Here is a 17,631-nt window from a genome sequence, read left to right as displayed (position 1 = left end):
TAAGCTACAACTGCTTACTTGGTAATAATCACAAGTTCAACTTATGGAAATGAAATCCATTTGTAAGGTAAAGTTCAAGTGTTTAACTAAACTGTCCAAATTCCATTAACACCCGCCAAATAACAGCCAATAAAACAAAGCAAAAGCAAAACAATAACTTAAGAAACAGTTCTTCTTTACCTTAATAACAATGACTTGAGACTGTGAAATCTACAGTTGAGACCAAAAAGATTTCAAATATATTGTAATTAAGGATTGCAAATATTTTATTAGTTTTAGACTGCTGATTTTATGAAAGAGTCGAAATAACTCTAAAAAAGAAATGTCTTAACCGATTTGCACCTTCAGAATTTAAATGAAGGCCTCCGTCTAATTTAGCGAACAAGTAACGTTTCGCAGAACCTTTAAAACGAAACGGTCTGTATGAGCAAATAAACTTAAAGTCTAGATCAGCAGCTAGAATATCTTCTAAAAAGCGATTTAATTCTTTTATGCAACTTTCTGTTATCTTATGATCCACCGGACGAGGAAGTACTGAAGAAACTATTATACGAATAGAAGGATTCTCAGTTCTAATTGCGGCAATCAGATTTGAGAAATCGGAAGACATAGAAGCCAGTGAATCCTGGTTACTGATATTATTGGTACCCACGTGTAAAATGATAAAATGTTTATCATACAAATTAACTCTCTTTTTGCTAACCAGGAATGACAATTTACCAACTGTAGCCAGGGACTACCTTAGCCTGGAAATTTAGGGAGAAGTGACTTCTCCCTCCTGGGGAAACAGGGAGAAGTTATGAAATTTTGGGAGAAGTTCGGCAAAGTGAGACAGAACATTGCTTACATGCATTAAATAACAATAATAATGTTTATTCAGTTCCATTTGTAGTATTATCTTGCTATGACTTAAATAAAAATGGTGCAATGTTTCAACAATACAGTACATATTTGTACTGTTTTACTGCAAAATGTTTAACAACTTGACACAACAAATCTTTCCTCATATAATCAGTACTTAATATTTCTTGGATTATCTTTTTTCCTTCCTAGAGCAGCTTTTTCAGGTATGTGAGCATTCTGAGTTTAAATTTTTTTATGTTCCTTCAATTTGACAAACTACAGAGTTTAAAAACCTCTCAATCTTACAATGAAATGTTATTTGTATTGATCAGTAGATAAAATACTTAAAAATCAGGGGCAATATCTTTTAAAATTACATATTTTGACATAAAAAATCTAAAAATTGGTTAAATGTATTACCTCCCTTTAACACATTTCAGAATTAACTAAAAGAGTTGTCTGCTATTTTTATCAAACAACAAATTTAATAGTTTGTCAGGGGCCATATATCTAACTTATATCTGTTTTTAATGAAAGAAAAATGCAGATTAAAATGAATAGTAAGCAGATCCCAATTGAAAAATAAACGTCGGGAGTAACGGGTAGTCTACACTGTGACGGCAATAAAAATTCTGAAACGATTTTTATCTGAAAACAAGAATAACTGGATAAGACAAGTACCGAGGGCGTTCGGTTGACCCGAGGTTCCGTGTTTTGACCCGCGAAAATCAAGAAAAACTCGTAGTTGACCCGCACAAAAATGTGTCCCGTGCGTCGGCTCGATTCGCGAAATGCGTCTCGAGTTCGAAGTTCTGCATTGTGAATCAAAATCTCGGTGAATTTCAATTGTTCGCCGCCACACAGTAGGCGGAGCGTCGTATGTTAATTAGCTACTGACAGATGTCAATCACTCCACGCGCCGACTGACACGTAATTAGGTTTGTAATTCGGAAGTTAATTATCGCCGTTTTACGAAGTTTTCGGGCTGTCTGATCTCAGATGTGGGTCAGCTTTAATAATAACTCTTTCATTCTTTAATTATCGTTTACTGCAATCACATTAAATGCAAACAATTAGCAGCTTATCATGTGGCGTCAATCTGAAATCGAGTGATCATCTTTTGTTGTCATGGACACGTTTCGCCGCACGTGCCTCCCGGTGACATCCTGTGTATTGCGTATTGTGTTTACAGACTTTACATAACCGAGATGTATAATATCGGCGCACTTTATTGCCGATTATGTTTTACTTTCATCCAATTTTAGGGCAACTTGAACTTCGCTTTTCTGGGCGGGAAGGGCGAAGTGAAATATTTTAAAGCGAAGTTTTCGCTCAACTTCGCCTAAAACGCAGTCCCTGGTAGCTCCTGGAAAGGACTGCACAGTAACTCCCTCGATCGGTGGTAAAAACTTTACAATTGAATCTCCTAATATAACGACACTTCGAACAACATCTGCAATGAGAAAGGTATATTTAGTAAAAGTATAATATGAATATGTACATAAGATTATTCATATATAACACAATAATGAGTATGATAAACTATTTAGCAAAATTTTACTACCTACTTTCAAATGTTAATGAATCTATCTTTAACAATCCTCATTTACTTACAATCATCTAACGAGGAAAACTCTGCGCAGAAGGTTAAAACATCCAACTGACCACAGAAAATTTCCTCTGTTAAGACAGAAATTCCCCACAATTTGAGTATAAGAAACAGATTGTAAGAAAATGTAAATAGCAGAGCAATTTTCTCTAGGCTATTATGAAAAGTTATTTATCAAATTCTTTATATTTAAATTACCCAATGTGTCAAACACACTTTATGCGGACATAATGTAAAATAGGTTAACACTTTCAACTGATCACCAGAACATTTCCTCTGTAAGACGGAAATTCCATATAATAATTTTCTGATGTCAGATCACATACTGCTTTTAACTAAATTATTTCCTATTTATGATGCTTCTTAATATTCTGACTTATAAACTGTGAAACTTTAACTTTGTCACAAAGAGAATATTGAATGTAATTCCTATACGCATCAGAAAACTTTTCTGCTTGTGACACTTCTGACAAAGAAACTACTAATTGGTGCGAAAACCCCGGCGGACCTCTAAAATACGTAATGATGACCAATGAAATTGACCGTATTATACATGAAGCTTGACCAATGAACCTCGATGAAAGAAATAAATTAGAAGGTATGGACGAACTAAATAGAAGGCGCTGTCGTCATTAATTAAATATTTTTAATATTTTTAATATACTATTAAAATAGTCCTATTATAATAATTAGAAAATCAAGTCTAAAGCTATGTAATGAATCTCCAGTCAATGGGCAACATGTTCGTGAATACGAAAATGCCCTTGATTTAATTATACCATAATCACAACCAAATAACTAACCTACGTATTATTAGTCTGTGGTACACCATCACTTGTGTACAGTGTTTAATCATAGGCTTGATGCGAGGTTGTGTTTAATTCATCATCAGCATTTACTGACCTTACTGAATCTTGGGACTTTATGGCTCTGTTTCTCGGCGCTTGTTTTATTGACAAAGCCGAAGCTAGACGAGCTTGATTAAATGTGATCGTGGTCATGTATACAGAACATAGAATGGTTTGCAAGATTTAATCAAATACTCGATACTGGCGCTGTTATTCGATTAACACAGGAACAGCGTTAACTCAATTAAATATAAGGAACAAGAATCAGAACGAAAACTAATCAAGCTAGTATCAAGACCTGAAAATTGAGACTACCACAAAATCTGTATTTTTGGGGAAATTTAAACCTCAGAATTGGGAAAATAAGCAAATTTCTGCAATTGGGCCCAAAATCAGCCATGAAAAATCCCTGATATGTCTGAATAAAATTTCACCTAGAGTTATGAAATCGTGTAAGAATATTGTCGATCATGTGAATTTGTGCATGTATCTGAGTTTTTTTTTAACTCTCCTGCCAAGTAGTAACAACGTGAGGTTTTGTAATCGTCCTTGCACAGAACTTGTATTGGCATAATATCTCGGTTCCTTTCGAAAACTGGCCAAATCCCAGCATGGGTTCCAGAGTTCCCCTTAAAGGGCCAAAATTTGCTAGAACTCGGTAGGGACCACATTTTGCAATCAACTTTAATCAACCTTGCACACAACTTGTGTTAGCATAATACCGTATTTTCCCGAATTAAAGCCCCCCCTCTAATTAACGCCCCCCACCCGTTTTGGAGGGGAAAAAAAGTCAACAAGAACGAAAAAAAATCACCTACCTCATTTTTATAAGTCCACATAATAAGTAATTTACAGTAAGTATCCAATGTATTAAGAATTAAACACACTATTAAACAGTACATGTAACGTAAATCCAAAACGTTTATACTAAGTACGGTACGTATCCAATCATCAAATAGAAAAATAAACGGTAAATCCATTTTTGATTTGTTTTTGCACCACCCGCGCACAAGCTTCCTGTCGACTTTAAACAAATTTGCGGCAAAGTGTTAACCTTTTCTTCGGCAGTTCTAATAACTTTTAATTTAAAAGCCGGCACATAAACAGCGTGTCAAACCACTGACATTGTGTATTGCAGTACCCGCATGTACTAAGGAAAATATTATCGGAGTACACAGCTGTTTGGGTATGATGACGTAATGTGTAATGTCGCGAGCGTGTCACGGAATACATGAGGTACCGTATTTAAATGCATAATTTTAAGATAAACTGCATTAAATTAGATGCCAAATAATTACGTTTTGGGGGAATTAAACAACACAGAAACACTTTACAGTTGGTTTGAACGATGTTTTAAGTTTTGTAAAAATTTTAATTTTTTATTTTTTTACCTCAAATGAACGCCCCCTCTTTGGAAAATGTAACGCCCCCGGGGGCGTCTATTCGGGAAAATACGGTAATTGGTTCCTTTCGAAAACTGGCCAGATCCCGTCATGGGTTTCAGAGTTATGGCCCCTTAAAAAGCCAAAATTTGCTATTTTGTCTTTTGAAGCCATATAGAGACTTCATTATGTCTCGCACCACACAGTGGTGTGGGAGACATATTTATTTACTCCTGTCTGTGTGTCTGTCAGTCTGTCTGTCACAAAGCTTGTCCACACTCTTAAGTCGAACATTTCTCATCCGATCTTCACCAAACTTTAACAAAATGTGTTTGACCATAAGACCTCGGCCAAGTTCTATAACTAGTCAAATCGGCCCAGGCTCTTCAGTATTATGGCCCTTGACAATAATTAATTAATCACCTAGACTCATAAAAAAACTGAAGTATTCATTCTCAAACATGCACCAAAAACCATTCCTCTTGTCCGCACTCTTAAGTCGAACATTTCTTATCCGATCTTCACCAAACTTGAACAAGATGTGTTTGCCAATAGGGTCTCGGCCAGGTTCGATAACTAGCCATATCGGCCCAGGCACTTCGGAATTATGGCCCTTGAATTACTGAAAATTGGCCTTTTTACTGTTGTCTGCACTCTTGAGTCGAATATTTCTCATCCGATCTTCACCAAACTTGAACAAAATGTGTGTGACCATAAGTCCTCGGCCAGGTTCGATAACTAGCCAAATTAGCATAGGCACTTCAGAATTATGGCCCTTGAATTACTGAAAATCTGCCTTTTTGCTCTTGTCCGCACTCTTAAGTCGAACATTTCTCATTCGAATTATGGCCCTTGACAATAATTAATGAATCACCTAGACTCATAAAAATGCTGAAGTATTCATTCTCAAACCAAAAACCATTCATCTTGGCCGCACTCTTTAAGTCGAACATTTCTCATCCGATCTTCACCAAACTTGAACAAAATGTGTTTGACCATAAGTCCTTGGCCAAGTTCGATAACTAGCCAAATCGGCCCAGGCACTTCGGAATTATGGCCCTTGAATTACTGAAAATCGGCCTTTTTACTCTTGTCTGCACTCTTAAGTCGAATATTTCTCATCCGATCTTCACCAAACTTGAACAAAATGTGTATGATCATAAGTCCTCGGCCAGGTTCGATAACTAGCCAAATTAGCATAGGCACTTCAGAATTATGGCCCTTGAATTACTGAAAATCTGCCTTTTTGCTCTTGTCCGCACTCTTAAGTCGAACATTTCTCATCCGATCTTCACCAAACTGGAGCAAAATGTGTTTGACCATAAGTCCTCGGCCAAGGTATTTCAGAATTATGGCCCTTGATTTACCCAAAATCAGCCTTTTCACTCTTCAAAGGCATATTTGTAGTGAGTAAACAGTATAAAAAGACTGACTTACTATTTAGATGATTAGGCAGTTGTGGGAGACATGCGCTTTTCTCAGAAGCAGCTCTAGTATATGATTTGATTTGATACAAAGTTGCAAAATATTTTAACTACAATAGATCTTTGATTTCATGATGAATCTGCCAAATCCAATCATAGTTTTCATTTAGTTTAACAGGTGAGCGGTATAGGGTCATCATGACACTCTTGTTTCACTGTGCAGGACCAGAGTTAGGCCCTTGACTTATAATTTGTTGTATGTATGTCAAAATGTTATTGTACCTAGAGTTGTAAAATATTAGAGGATTGTTTATAGCCTATGAAGTTTTGCACGAGGTGTTTTCTTAAACTTCAGGATTTTACCTCAGCTAGACCAGAGTTTAATTAACATACTATTCTTACAGTTACCTTTGACTTAAAAAAACAAACAAAAATTTTATGCAGCCATGAGAATTGTTCGACCAAATCCATTTCAAATTTTGAGGCCATTTTAAAGCTTTCTTTCGTGGTACTTACCCCATATTTGGTAACATCATTCTCTTTTGGATGCTTGTTGTCAATTTAGGTCTGATTATTATGTCTCCCCCAGGAGACATATTGTTTTTGCCCTGTCCGTTCGTTAGGGGTGTAACGATACATCGAACTATCGATGCATTGCGATACTTAGTGTCCCGATAGCATGCATCGATAGAAAAGTCACGATCCAATAACAATCGCCGATAGTTCCTTCAACAATCGATAGTTTCGATAGTTTTGAAATTTAGTAAATATAGAAATAATTTATAATTTATAAACCAAGAAACAGAGCCAGCTTTCATTTGCGCCTCAGAAAATGTTTACGTCTCCATTACAATAATTACCCTCACGGAATTAAACTACCATAAAGGACTGAGAAGTCTGGGAGATAATTAATAAATTTAGTTTCTTAGAAACTTTGATTAAATATATTTAAATAACCTGTTAATTTTAGATGAGAAAATATACTATGGACATGGAGAAAGAAGGCCACTTGTATTATACAGCAAACTGTTCGGTAGGGCCCTTCATTTAGTGCTGGTACACCTTAATCCGATCCGTTAATTTTCGTCTTTTTCGATGCTTTGGGTTATTACATGTAAACATGTTGACATTCGCAACAAAATGGCCGATTCGTTTGGGTATACCTTGCATAGGTTTATTGTTTTACTTACTGTTCCAAAGCCAAGGAAGGCAAGAAATATTTAATATTAGAATTATTTCTGTCCGTTTCAGTTATACAAACATCTCAATGTGTGTTAACAGCAATTAAAAACAGTGCCGTCTCTTACACTGTGTAACAATGCCAGTTGGTAGCTTTACTGTATAAAATATGATGGCCGATAACTGTTGCAATAGTATCGCAATAGTAACCTGCAATAGAATAGTATCGCAATAGTTTTTAAGCAATATCAATAGTATTGCAATAGTCAAAATTGGCCTCAATAGTCACCCCTACCGTCCGTCCGTCCGTACGTCACACTTCATTTCCGAGCAATAACTGGATAACCATTTGGCCTAGAACCTTCAAACTTCATAGGGTTGTAGGGCTGCTGGAGTAGACGACCCCTATTGTTTTTTGGGGTCACTCCATCAAAGGTCAAGGTCACAGGGGCCTGAACATTGAAAACCATTTTCGATCAATAACTAGAGAACCACTTGACCCAGAATGTTGAAACTTCATAGGATGATTGGTCATGAAGAGTAGATGACCCCTATTGATTTTGGGGTCACTCCGTCAAAGGTCAAGGTCACGGGCCTTAACATTGAAAACCATTTCCAATCAATAACTAGAGAACCACTTGACCCAGAATGTTGAAACTTCATAGGATGATTGGTCATGAAGAGTAGATGACCCCTATTGATTTTGGGGTCACTCCGTCAAAGGTCAAGGTCACAGGGGCCTGAACATTGAAAACCATTTCCAATCAATAACTAGAGAACCACCTGACCCAGAATGTTGAAACTTGATAGGATGATTGGTGATAAAGAGTAGATGACCCTTAATGATTATGGGATCACTCCGTCAAAGGTCAAGGTCACAGGGGCCTGAACATTGAAAACCATTTCTGATCAATAACTAGAGAATTACTTGACCCAGAATGTTGAAACTTCATAGGATGATTGTACATGCAAAGTAGATGACCCCTATCGATTTTGGGGTCACTCCATTAAAGGTCAAGGTCACAGGGGCCTGAACATTGAAAACCATTTCCGGTCAGTAACTTGAGAACCACTTGACCCAGAATGTTGAAACTTAATATGATGATTGGTCATGAAAAGTAGATGACCCCTAACGATTTTGTTGTCACTCTGTGAAAGGTCAAGGTCGCAGGGGCCCAGACATTGAAAACCATTTCCGGTCAGTAACTTGAGAACCACCTGACCCAGAATGATGAAACTTCGTAGGATGATTGATCATGCAGAGTAGATGAACCCTAACAATTTTAGGGTCACTCTGTTAAAGGTCAAGGCCACAGGGGCCTGAACATGGAAAACCATTTCCAATCAGTAACTTGAGAACCTCTTGACCCAGAATGTTGAAACTTCATAGGATGATTGTTCATGCAGAGTAAATGACCCTTATTATTTTTGGGGTCACTCCGTTAAAAGTCAAGGTCACATGGGCCTGAACATTGATAACCAGTTCCGATCAATAACTTGAGAACCACTTGACCCAGAATGTTGAAACTTCATAGGATGATTGAACATGCAGAGTAGATGACCCCTATTGATTTTGGGGTCAGTCTATTAAAGGTCAAGGTCACAGTGGCCGGTTCATGTAAAATCATTTTTTGGAAATAACTTGAGAACCACTTGACCTACAATGTTGAAACTTAATAGGATGATTGGACATGCGGAGTAGATGACCCCTATTTATTTTGAGGTCACTTGATGAAAGGTCAAGGTCACAGGAGCCTGAACAGTGACTTGAGAACCACTAGGCCACAAGTGTTGAAATTTAGCGGGATGACTGGACATGCCAAGTAGATGATCCCTATTGCAGCCAACCATCAGTGTCTCTTTGACTTTTGCTCCTGACCCCTATTGACTTCTTGCCTATAGGACTTTGCATTGGGGGAGACATGCGCTTTTGTACAAAAGCATTTTCTAGTTGGCAATTTATTGCCCAATTTTTAGCTCACCTGTCACATAGTGACAAGGTGAGCTTTTGTGATCGCCCGTTGTCCACCATTTCTTGTGAGCACATTAGAGACCACATTTTACAATTGATTTTAATCAAACTTGCACACAACTTGTATTGGCATTATATCTCAGTTCTGTTCGAAAACTGGCCAGATTCCATCATGGGTTCAAGAGTTATAGCCCCTTAAAGGGCCAAAATTTGCTATTTTGTCTTGCAGCCATATAGAGACTTCATTTTTAGCTCACCTGTCACATAGTGACAAGATGAGCTTTTGTGATCACGCAGCGTCCGTCGTCCGTCGTCTGTGCGTCCGTCCGTCCGTCCGTAAACTTTTGCTTGTGACCACTCTAGAGGTCACATTTTTCGTGGGATCTTTATAAAAGTTGGTCAGAATGTTCATCTTGAGGATATCTAGGTCAAGTTCGAAACTGAGTCAGGTGCCATCAAAAACTAGGTCAGTAGGTCTAAAAATAGAAAAACCTTGTGACCTCTCTAGAGGCCATATATTTCAAAAGATCTTCATGAAAATTTGTCAGAATGTTGACCTTGATGATATCTAGGCCAAGTTCGAAACTGGGTCACATGCCATCAAAAACTAGGTCAGTAGGTCTAAAAATAGAAAAACCTTGTGACCTCTCTAGAGGCCATATTTTTCATGAGATCTTCATGTATATTGGTCAGAATGTTCACCTTGATGATATCTAGGTCAAGTTCGAAACTGGGTCAAGTGGGGCCAAAAACTAGGTCATTAGGTCTAAAAATAGAAAAACCTTGTGACCTCTCTAGAGGCCATATTTCTCAATGGATCTTCATGAAAATTGGTCAGAATGTTCACCTTGATGATATCTAGGTCAAGTTCGAAACTGGGTCACGTGGGTTTAAAAACTAGGTCAGTAGATCTAAAAATAGAAAAACCTTGTGACCTCTCTAGAGGCCATATTTTACATGAGATTTTCAAGAATATTGGTCAGAATGTTCACCTTGATGATATCTAGGTCAAGTTCGAAACTGGGTCACGTGGGGTCAAAAACTAGGTCAGTAGGTCTAAAAATAGAAAAACCTTGTGACCTCTCTAGAGGCCATATTTCTCAATGGATCTTCATGAAAATTGGTCAGAATGTTCACCTTGATGATATCTAGGTCAAGTTCGAAACTGGGTCACGTGCGGTCAAAAACTAGGTCAGTTGGTCTAAAAGTAGAAAAACCTTGTGACCTCTCTAGAGGCCATATTTTTCAATGGATCTTCATGAAAATTGGTCAGAATGTTTACCTAGATGATATCTAGGTCAAGTTCGAAACTGGGTCACGTGGGGTTAAAAACTAGGTCAGTAGATCTAAAAATAGAAAAAATTTGTGACCTCTCTAGAGGCCATATTTTTCACGAGATCTTCATGAATATTGGTCAGAATGTTCACCTTGATGATATCTAGGTCAAGTTCAAAACAGGGTCACGTGGGATCAAAAACTAGGTCAGTAGGTCTAAAAATAGAAAAACCTTGTGACCTCTCTAGAGGCCATATTTCTCAATGGATCTTCATGAAAATGGGTGAGAATGTTCAGCTTGATGATATCTAGGTCAGATTCTTAACTGGGTCATGTGTGGTCAAAAACTAGGTCAGTAGGTTGAAAAATAGAAAAACCTTGTGACCTCTCTGGAGGCCATATTTTTCAAGAGATCTTCATGAAAATTGGTGAGAATGTTCACCTTGATGATATCTAGGTCAAGTTTGAAAGTGGGTCACGTGCCTTCAAAAACTAGGTCATTAGGTCAAATAATAGAAAAACCTTGTGACCGCTCTAGAGGCCATATTTTTCAATGGATCTTCATGAAAATTGGTCAGAACTTTTTATCTTGATGATATCTAGGTCACATGTGCTCAAAAACTAGGTCACTGTGTCAAATAATAGAAATAACGATGTCATACTCAGTTCAACACTGGGTCAAGTGGGGATAGGTGAGCGATTCAGGACCATCATGGTCCTCTTGTTGGTTTGATTTGATACAGACTTGCAAAATATCTTTAACAACAGTAGATACCATGATGATGAATCCATCAGATCTAATCATAGGTTCCAGAGTTACGGCCCCTGATTGACCCCTGAAAGAGCCAAAATTTGTTAATTTTTACCTTGTGAACACAATAGAAGTGACATTTTACATTTGATTTTAACCACACTTACACACGCCTTAAGTCACAATAAGATCTCGATTCCTTTCGAAAACCAGCTAGATTCTGTCATGGGTTCTAGAATTACTGCCCTTCCGGCACCTATAATGTAGTAAAATGTATTAGCATCTGATGGCCCTTTCACACTTCCTAGAATCAACATTTATTACACGAAATTCATTTTGAAAATATTTCTGAAATGTCTAGGTCTGCAGCTCTCAAATATGGAAATATCTTACATCTGAGGCATATACTGACACTTTCAGACAACATCAAAAAGGACCTTTTGAGCAATTTGATGAAGTTCCAAAAATCTCTATGTACTCTTGTTCCATTACTGATCCCTGTGGGATTTGTGTTTATTCCAAGTTCAAATATATGTTTTCATAGATGAAAAGCTGACATGTTGTGCTAAAGCGCAGGTGTTTTCAGATTGTTAGAAAATGCCGAAAATTTACTCCCCATTAGCAAAAAAAACAAAAAAACAACTGACATGTCATGCTAAAGCCCAGGTATTTTCAAATTGTTAGAAAATGCTGAAAATTGGTTCCCCATTAGCAAAAAAAAAAAAAGAAGAAAGAAGTCAATACGCATACATTTTGACAGGGTGCGCATGACCCCTGACTACCAAACAATGCAAAGACGACTTTCGTTTTCAAGTTTAGCATGTCTACTTCATTTTCTTTACTTCTGGAAATAGCTGAAGGTGAAGTGACGTCATTTTCTGTTTTGTCAAAAACATACATATGCCTGGCGAGATTGCATAAAATGTGTCCGGAGTCTTAAGGATATAGAGGTTTCATTTATGCTTTGATTTGATACAAACTTGCACAGAATGTTTGTCTTGGTTATCTCTAGGGCAAGTTCAAAACTGGGTCATGTGGGATCAAAAACTAGGTCACCAGGTCAAATAAAAAGAAAAGCTTGTTAATACCCTAGAGGCCACTTGTTATGACCCTACCTTCATGAAACTTGGTCAGAATGTTTATCTTGATGATTCCTAGGCCAAGTTCGAAACTGGATCAAAAACTAGGTTACCCGCTCAAATCAAAGGAAAAGCTTGTTAACACTAGGCCAAGTTTGAAACTGGGTCATGTGGGGTCAAAACTAGGTCACCACTCGGGTCAAAGGAAAAGCTCCCTATCTTCATGAAACTTGGTCAGAATGATTATCTTGATGATTCCAAGGCCAAGTTTAATGGTGAGCGATATAGGGTCATCATGACCCTCTTGTTATTAAAGTATGTATTCACATGTTCTAATTTCTACCTATGAGACTATGAAAGTAAAAATGTATTTTCTATTTTTCAGGATGTGATGCAGTGTTGCTGACAGGTTAAATTGTGAAGATTGAAAACTGAAAAAGTGTACACAATGGTAAATTTTTATCACTCTGAAATTCTTTTGTGGTTACAGGACTTGATTGGGTATCTGTGTCAGATTGCATCTATGTCAGGTCACGATTATTTGACAGTAACATGCAGTTATTGGAATATGTTCATTGGAATGTGTTTGATCTGTACTGGTACATTTAAACAAAAATCTTCTCATTTGGCAGTAGAAGAGTCCAGACAAATTGATAGCACAAGATTCTGACTGTCAGATAGACAAAAAATGTTGCTTTCTCATCTACATTCATAATAGTTTTTCATTCATTATTTTTGGACATTGCAAAAGCCAGTCAGTGTTGTTTTTTAGCCCACCATCATCAGATGGTGGGCTATTAAAATCACTCTGCGTCCGTGGTCCGTCCGTCCGTCATTCCGTCCGTTAACAATTTCTCGTTATCGCATCTCCTCAGAAACTACTGGAGGGATTTTGACCAAACTTTGTCAGAATGATGTATTGGTACCCTAGTTGTGTCCCCCTGAAAATCAGACTGGTTCAACAATTTATGAGTGAGTTATGGCCCTTTGTTTATTTCTATATTTTACATAGATTTATATAGGGAAAAACTTTGAAAACCTTCTTATCCAAAACCACAGAGCCTAGGGCTTTGATATTTGGTTTGAAGCATCATCTAGTGGTCCTCTACCAAGATGATTCAAATTATTTCTCTGGGGTCAAATATGGCTCCACCCTGGGGGTCACATAGTTTATAATGACTTATATAGGGAAACACTTTGAATAATCCCTTGTCCAAAACCACAGGGCCTAGGGCTTTGATATTTTTTATGTGACATCATCTAGTGGTTTTCAACTGAGATTGTTCATATTATACCCCTAGGGTCAAATATGGCCCCGCCCTGGGGATCATATGGTTTACATAGATTTACATAAGGAAAAACTTTGAAAATCTTCTTGTCCAAACCACAAAGCCTAAGGCTTTGATACTTGTAATGTAGTATCATCTAGTGGTTCTCTACCAAGTTTGTTCAAATTATCGCCCTAGGGTCAAAAATGGCCCCGCCCCGGGGGTCACATGGTTCATATAGACTAATATAGGGAAAAGCTTTTAAAATGTTCTTGTCAATAACTACAACATTCAAATTTGGACCACATGTATATTTTTGAGTGGCAAGATGAACCTTGACATGAGTTGACCTTGATTTTGACCTAGTGACCTACTTTCACATTTCTGTAGCTACAGCCTTCAAATTTGGACCACATGTATATTTTTGAGTGGCAAGATGAACCTTGACATGAGTTGACCTTGATTTTGACCTAGTGACCTACTTTCACATTTTGTAGCTACAGCCTTCAAATTTGGACCACATGCATAGTTTTGTGCACTGGAAAACCTTTGACCTTGATTTTGACCTAGTGACCTACTTTCACATTTTTGAAGGTACAGGCGTCAAATTTGGACCATATGCATAGTTCCGTGTTTCAAAATGAAATTTGACATTGATTTTGACCTAGTGACCTACTTGCACATTTCTCAAGCTACAGCCTTCAAATTTGGACCACATGCATAGTTTTGTGTACCGAAAAAAACTTTGACCTTCACATTGACCTAGTGACCTACTTTCACATTTTTAAGGTACAGGCTTCAACTTTGGACCACATGCATAGATTTGTATTCCGAAATAAAATTTGACCATGATTTTGACCTAGTGACCTACTTTTACATTTCTCAAGCTACAGCCTTCAAATTTGGACCACTTGCATAGTTTTGTGTACCGAAATGAACTTTGACCTTCACATTGACCTAGTGACCTACTTTCACATTTCTGTAGCTACAGGCTTCAAATTTAGACCACATGCAGAGGATTGTGTACCGAAACAAACTTTGACCATCACATTGACCTAGTGACCTACATTCAGATTTCTCAAGCTACAGCTTTCGAATTTGGACCACATGCACAGTGTTGTGTACGGAAATGAAATTTGACCTTGAGGTAGTCAGTAAGTCTTGAAATTTGGAACACTCAAAAATGGCACATTGGTGGGCGCCAAGATCACTCTGTGATCTCTTGTTTCATGTGTCTGTCAGGTTAAGCCCAGTCAAGTCTGTGTGAAAAAGTTTTTTTGTGTTCATAATGGAAAAAAGTGCTCAGTATTGGCATCAGTAGATCACTGAATTTTGTGGCCGAGACAATATGGACAAAGGATTCCAGTGCCTTCCTTTCATTTATTAGAAATATGTTCTGAAATTACTTGAAATGTATCCTAATGTAGTAACATTAACATGCACTACGTGTGCAGTTACCAAACAGACAATTTAATAGAGCTGTATCAGGTACTACTGTATAGTCGTGTAGGGGAAACGTGTCCATACTTTCTGTAGATGCATATTATATACATGTTACTTGTTTGTGGAATAAACCAATGGAGAAGCTTGAGTCAAATGTAGGTGGCATATATGGAATATAATCATTTCTGTCTCTAGGTATAGGTTTGCAGAAATTGAGATGGGCAGCTTTTACACCTAGGTTTTTGATATCCCTGTTATAATCAGGGAAAGTGTGAAGTTTATTTCAGTGATGATGCTATATTGATTTTGAACCCAGTCCAGAGGTGCATGTTCCAAAAGTCCTGTTTGGGGTATGCTCTAGGTATGTATGCACGGTAAGTATTAATGTAACAATGTAACAGGTAATAAACATGCCTTAACACTGTTCTATGAAGCGCAATTTAATAAAAATGAGTTGATAAACATTCATTGCTTCTCAAACTTGTGTTAAATGTGCATAAAAAGGCTGTACTATTAAAGTATGTTTTGCCATGGAACATGTATATATAAAAGATGTGTAAACAGCACATGTCACATTATTTAACTCACCTTTTAAAACACTACAACTGCAGTTTTATGCTAGAATGCTAAAAGAATTCAAGGGTTTATTTGATGTAAATAATAGCAAGGGAAAGATCTTTATTTACCTGCAAACGAAAATATTCTGGTTGAAATTAATCTGTATAAATTTACAGTTTTCATCAAATCTTGAACTGTTTAAAATTTAAGTAGCAAATTTTTGCTAGGTCCTGTTTACATGTAAAAACTATGGATGTGATTTAAAATGCAATGCATGTTTTCTCAGTCTTTTTCAGTAGAACTGTTCAACACAAAGCTGACTGCAGGATTTGTAAACGTGTACTGTACATGTGAAAAAATCGGATGTGTTTTATAAATATATAAGACATTGTCAACTTGGATGTAAAGACACTAGTTGATTTTCAGATTTGGACACTTATAGGACAGCTTGTTAAACCCTACCTTGGAACTTATTGTTTTATCCAGTGTTACTCAGATATCTACTTTAAAGGATGCAAGATAATGGTAGAAGTATTATGTTTATTATCAAATGGAAAGGAAAACTTAAATCATTTTAGAGAATGAAATTGGTAAGACAAAAATCTAAAAGAAAAGGTTTTATAAAAAGACTTTTGGCAAAGTTAGGATTTTGAATGTAAACTATCAATATTAGATTAGTATGCAGAGCACAGTACTTTTTATCAGGTTTGAATTTTGAACAAGATGTTTCCAATGGTGATAGTTTGAAGACATTGACGTCTAAGGTTATGCTTGATAAATTTTGGTATTGGGTCAAGATTGCTTCAGTCAAGAGTAAAAATTTTTGAAAACTATAATTTGGAACAAGTACGGTATTAAGGTGAGTGATATAGAGCAACCATGCTCCTTCAGTTTTAATATCGAGAATTTGTCTGCTTTTCACAAATAGATCATAGTGAAGTTTATATATGGTATACTGAACCTCATATGCAGCTTTTTTTTGAAGGAAATAAATTTTGCTGCTGTGAAAAACTTATCATGGTGATTATGTTGTATCTCCTTACAACCAAAACACCACTATTTTTTCGGTATTTCTTTTCTCATTGGTTGATAATGTCTCAAAAGGAAGTATATATTCTAAATGTGTGAAAATATCCGTAAACAGTTGTACAGTCACATATATTTTCGAATGCAGAAATTTTCAAGATAAAATTCCAGCAGTTGCTGCATATAAATAATCCCAGTCATAGTCTTAAATGTATCATCTTATGTGCTGGAATAAAGAAAGGTAGAAAAATTGTGAAAATTGAAGAATTTATATATAATGTAAGGGAGGCATTTATATGTTACATACATGTCATTTTCAAAATTATTGTTAGATCTATTTCAAAAGCTTTAAATTTTTAAAGATAATGGTGTGTTGGTTGAAACATTCAGAATTATGAGCCCATGAAGAATGGGACACAAGAATATATAGAACACACACATACACTGACATAAGCATTTCTAATATCCAAAGGCTAGTACTTTAGAAGTGAAAACTGCCTGGTAATGGGTTTTTTTATACCGAAACAAAACTTTATGAAGTGAAACAGATAAAGTAATACATAGCTATTAGAAATGCTTTTGTTTATGAGCCCATGTTCTATAAATGGGACAAACAACATAACACTCACATATAGAGACCAAGTGTACTATTCCATGTGAACAAAATCACTTGCATTAAGAAAAAGTCTTGAAAATAATACTGAAACCAGTCTTAGGAGAATTCACAAAAACGGCTGCTATTTCCCTTGACTTGCATAAAAAAGTAATGGGCTGTTCAGATGAAATATGTAGTTGGTGGTTCTGCTGTCTAATTTACCTCTTGATTCCAGTTGGAAAATGTTAAGCAAAGTTGTGGCTCTTGCATTTTGTTTAAAATTGTGCTTCCCCCCCCCCCCCCCCCCCCCCCCCCCCCCCTCCCTCATGCTTGAAGAGGAGCTAATTGGAAATGTGTATTTAGGATCCATAGTGCTTTT

At 36.8% G+C, this 17,631-nt stretch overlaps 1 protein-coding gene across 2 annotated transcripts in view; it reads left to right on the top strand.

Annotated features, from left to right (window-relative positions):
• Positions 1-17,631, top strand: part of LOC123549952 (serine/threonine-protein phosphatase 1 regulatory subunit 10-like) — an 88,435-nt gene that overhangs the window by 11,853 nt on the left and 58,951 nt on the right. For both annotated transcript variants that reach the window (XM_045338404.2, XM_045338397.2), the window contains exon 2: positions 12,748-12,813. In XM_045338404.2, the coding sequence (XP_045194339.2) occupies positions 12,811-12,813 (3 nt within the window). In that variant the 5' untranslated portion in view covers positions 12,748-12,810. The remainder of the gene's footprint in view (positions 1-12,747; positions 12,814-17,631) is intronic.

The sequence above is a fragment of the Mercenaria mercenaria genome, chromosome 15 (assembly GCF_021730395.1).
Source record: "Mercenaria mercenaria strain notata chromosome 15, MADL_Memer_1, whole genome shotgun sequence".
Classification (NCBI taxonomy): Eukaryota; Metazoa; Mollusca; class Bivalvia; order Venerida; family Veneridae; genus Mercenaria; species Mercenaria mercenaria.
This window is presented reverse-complemented; position numbering and strand designations above follow the sequence as displayed.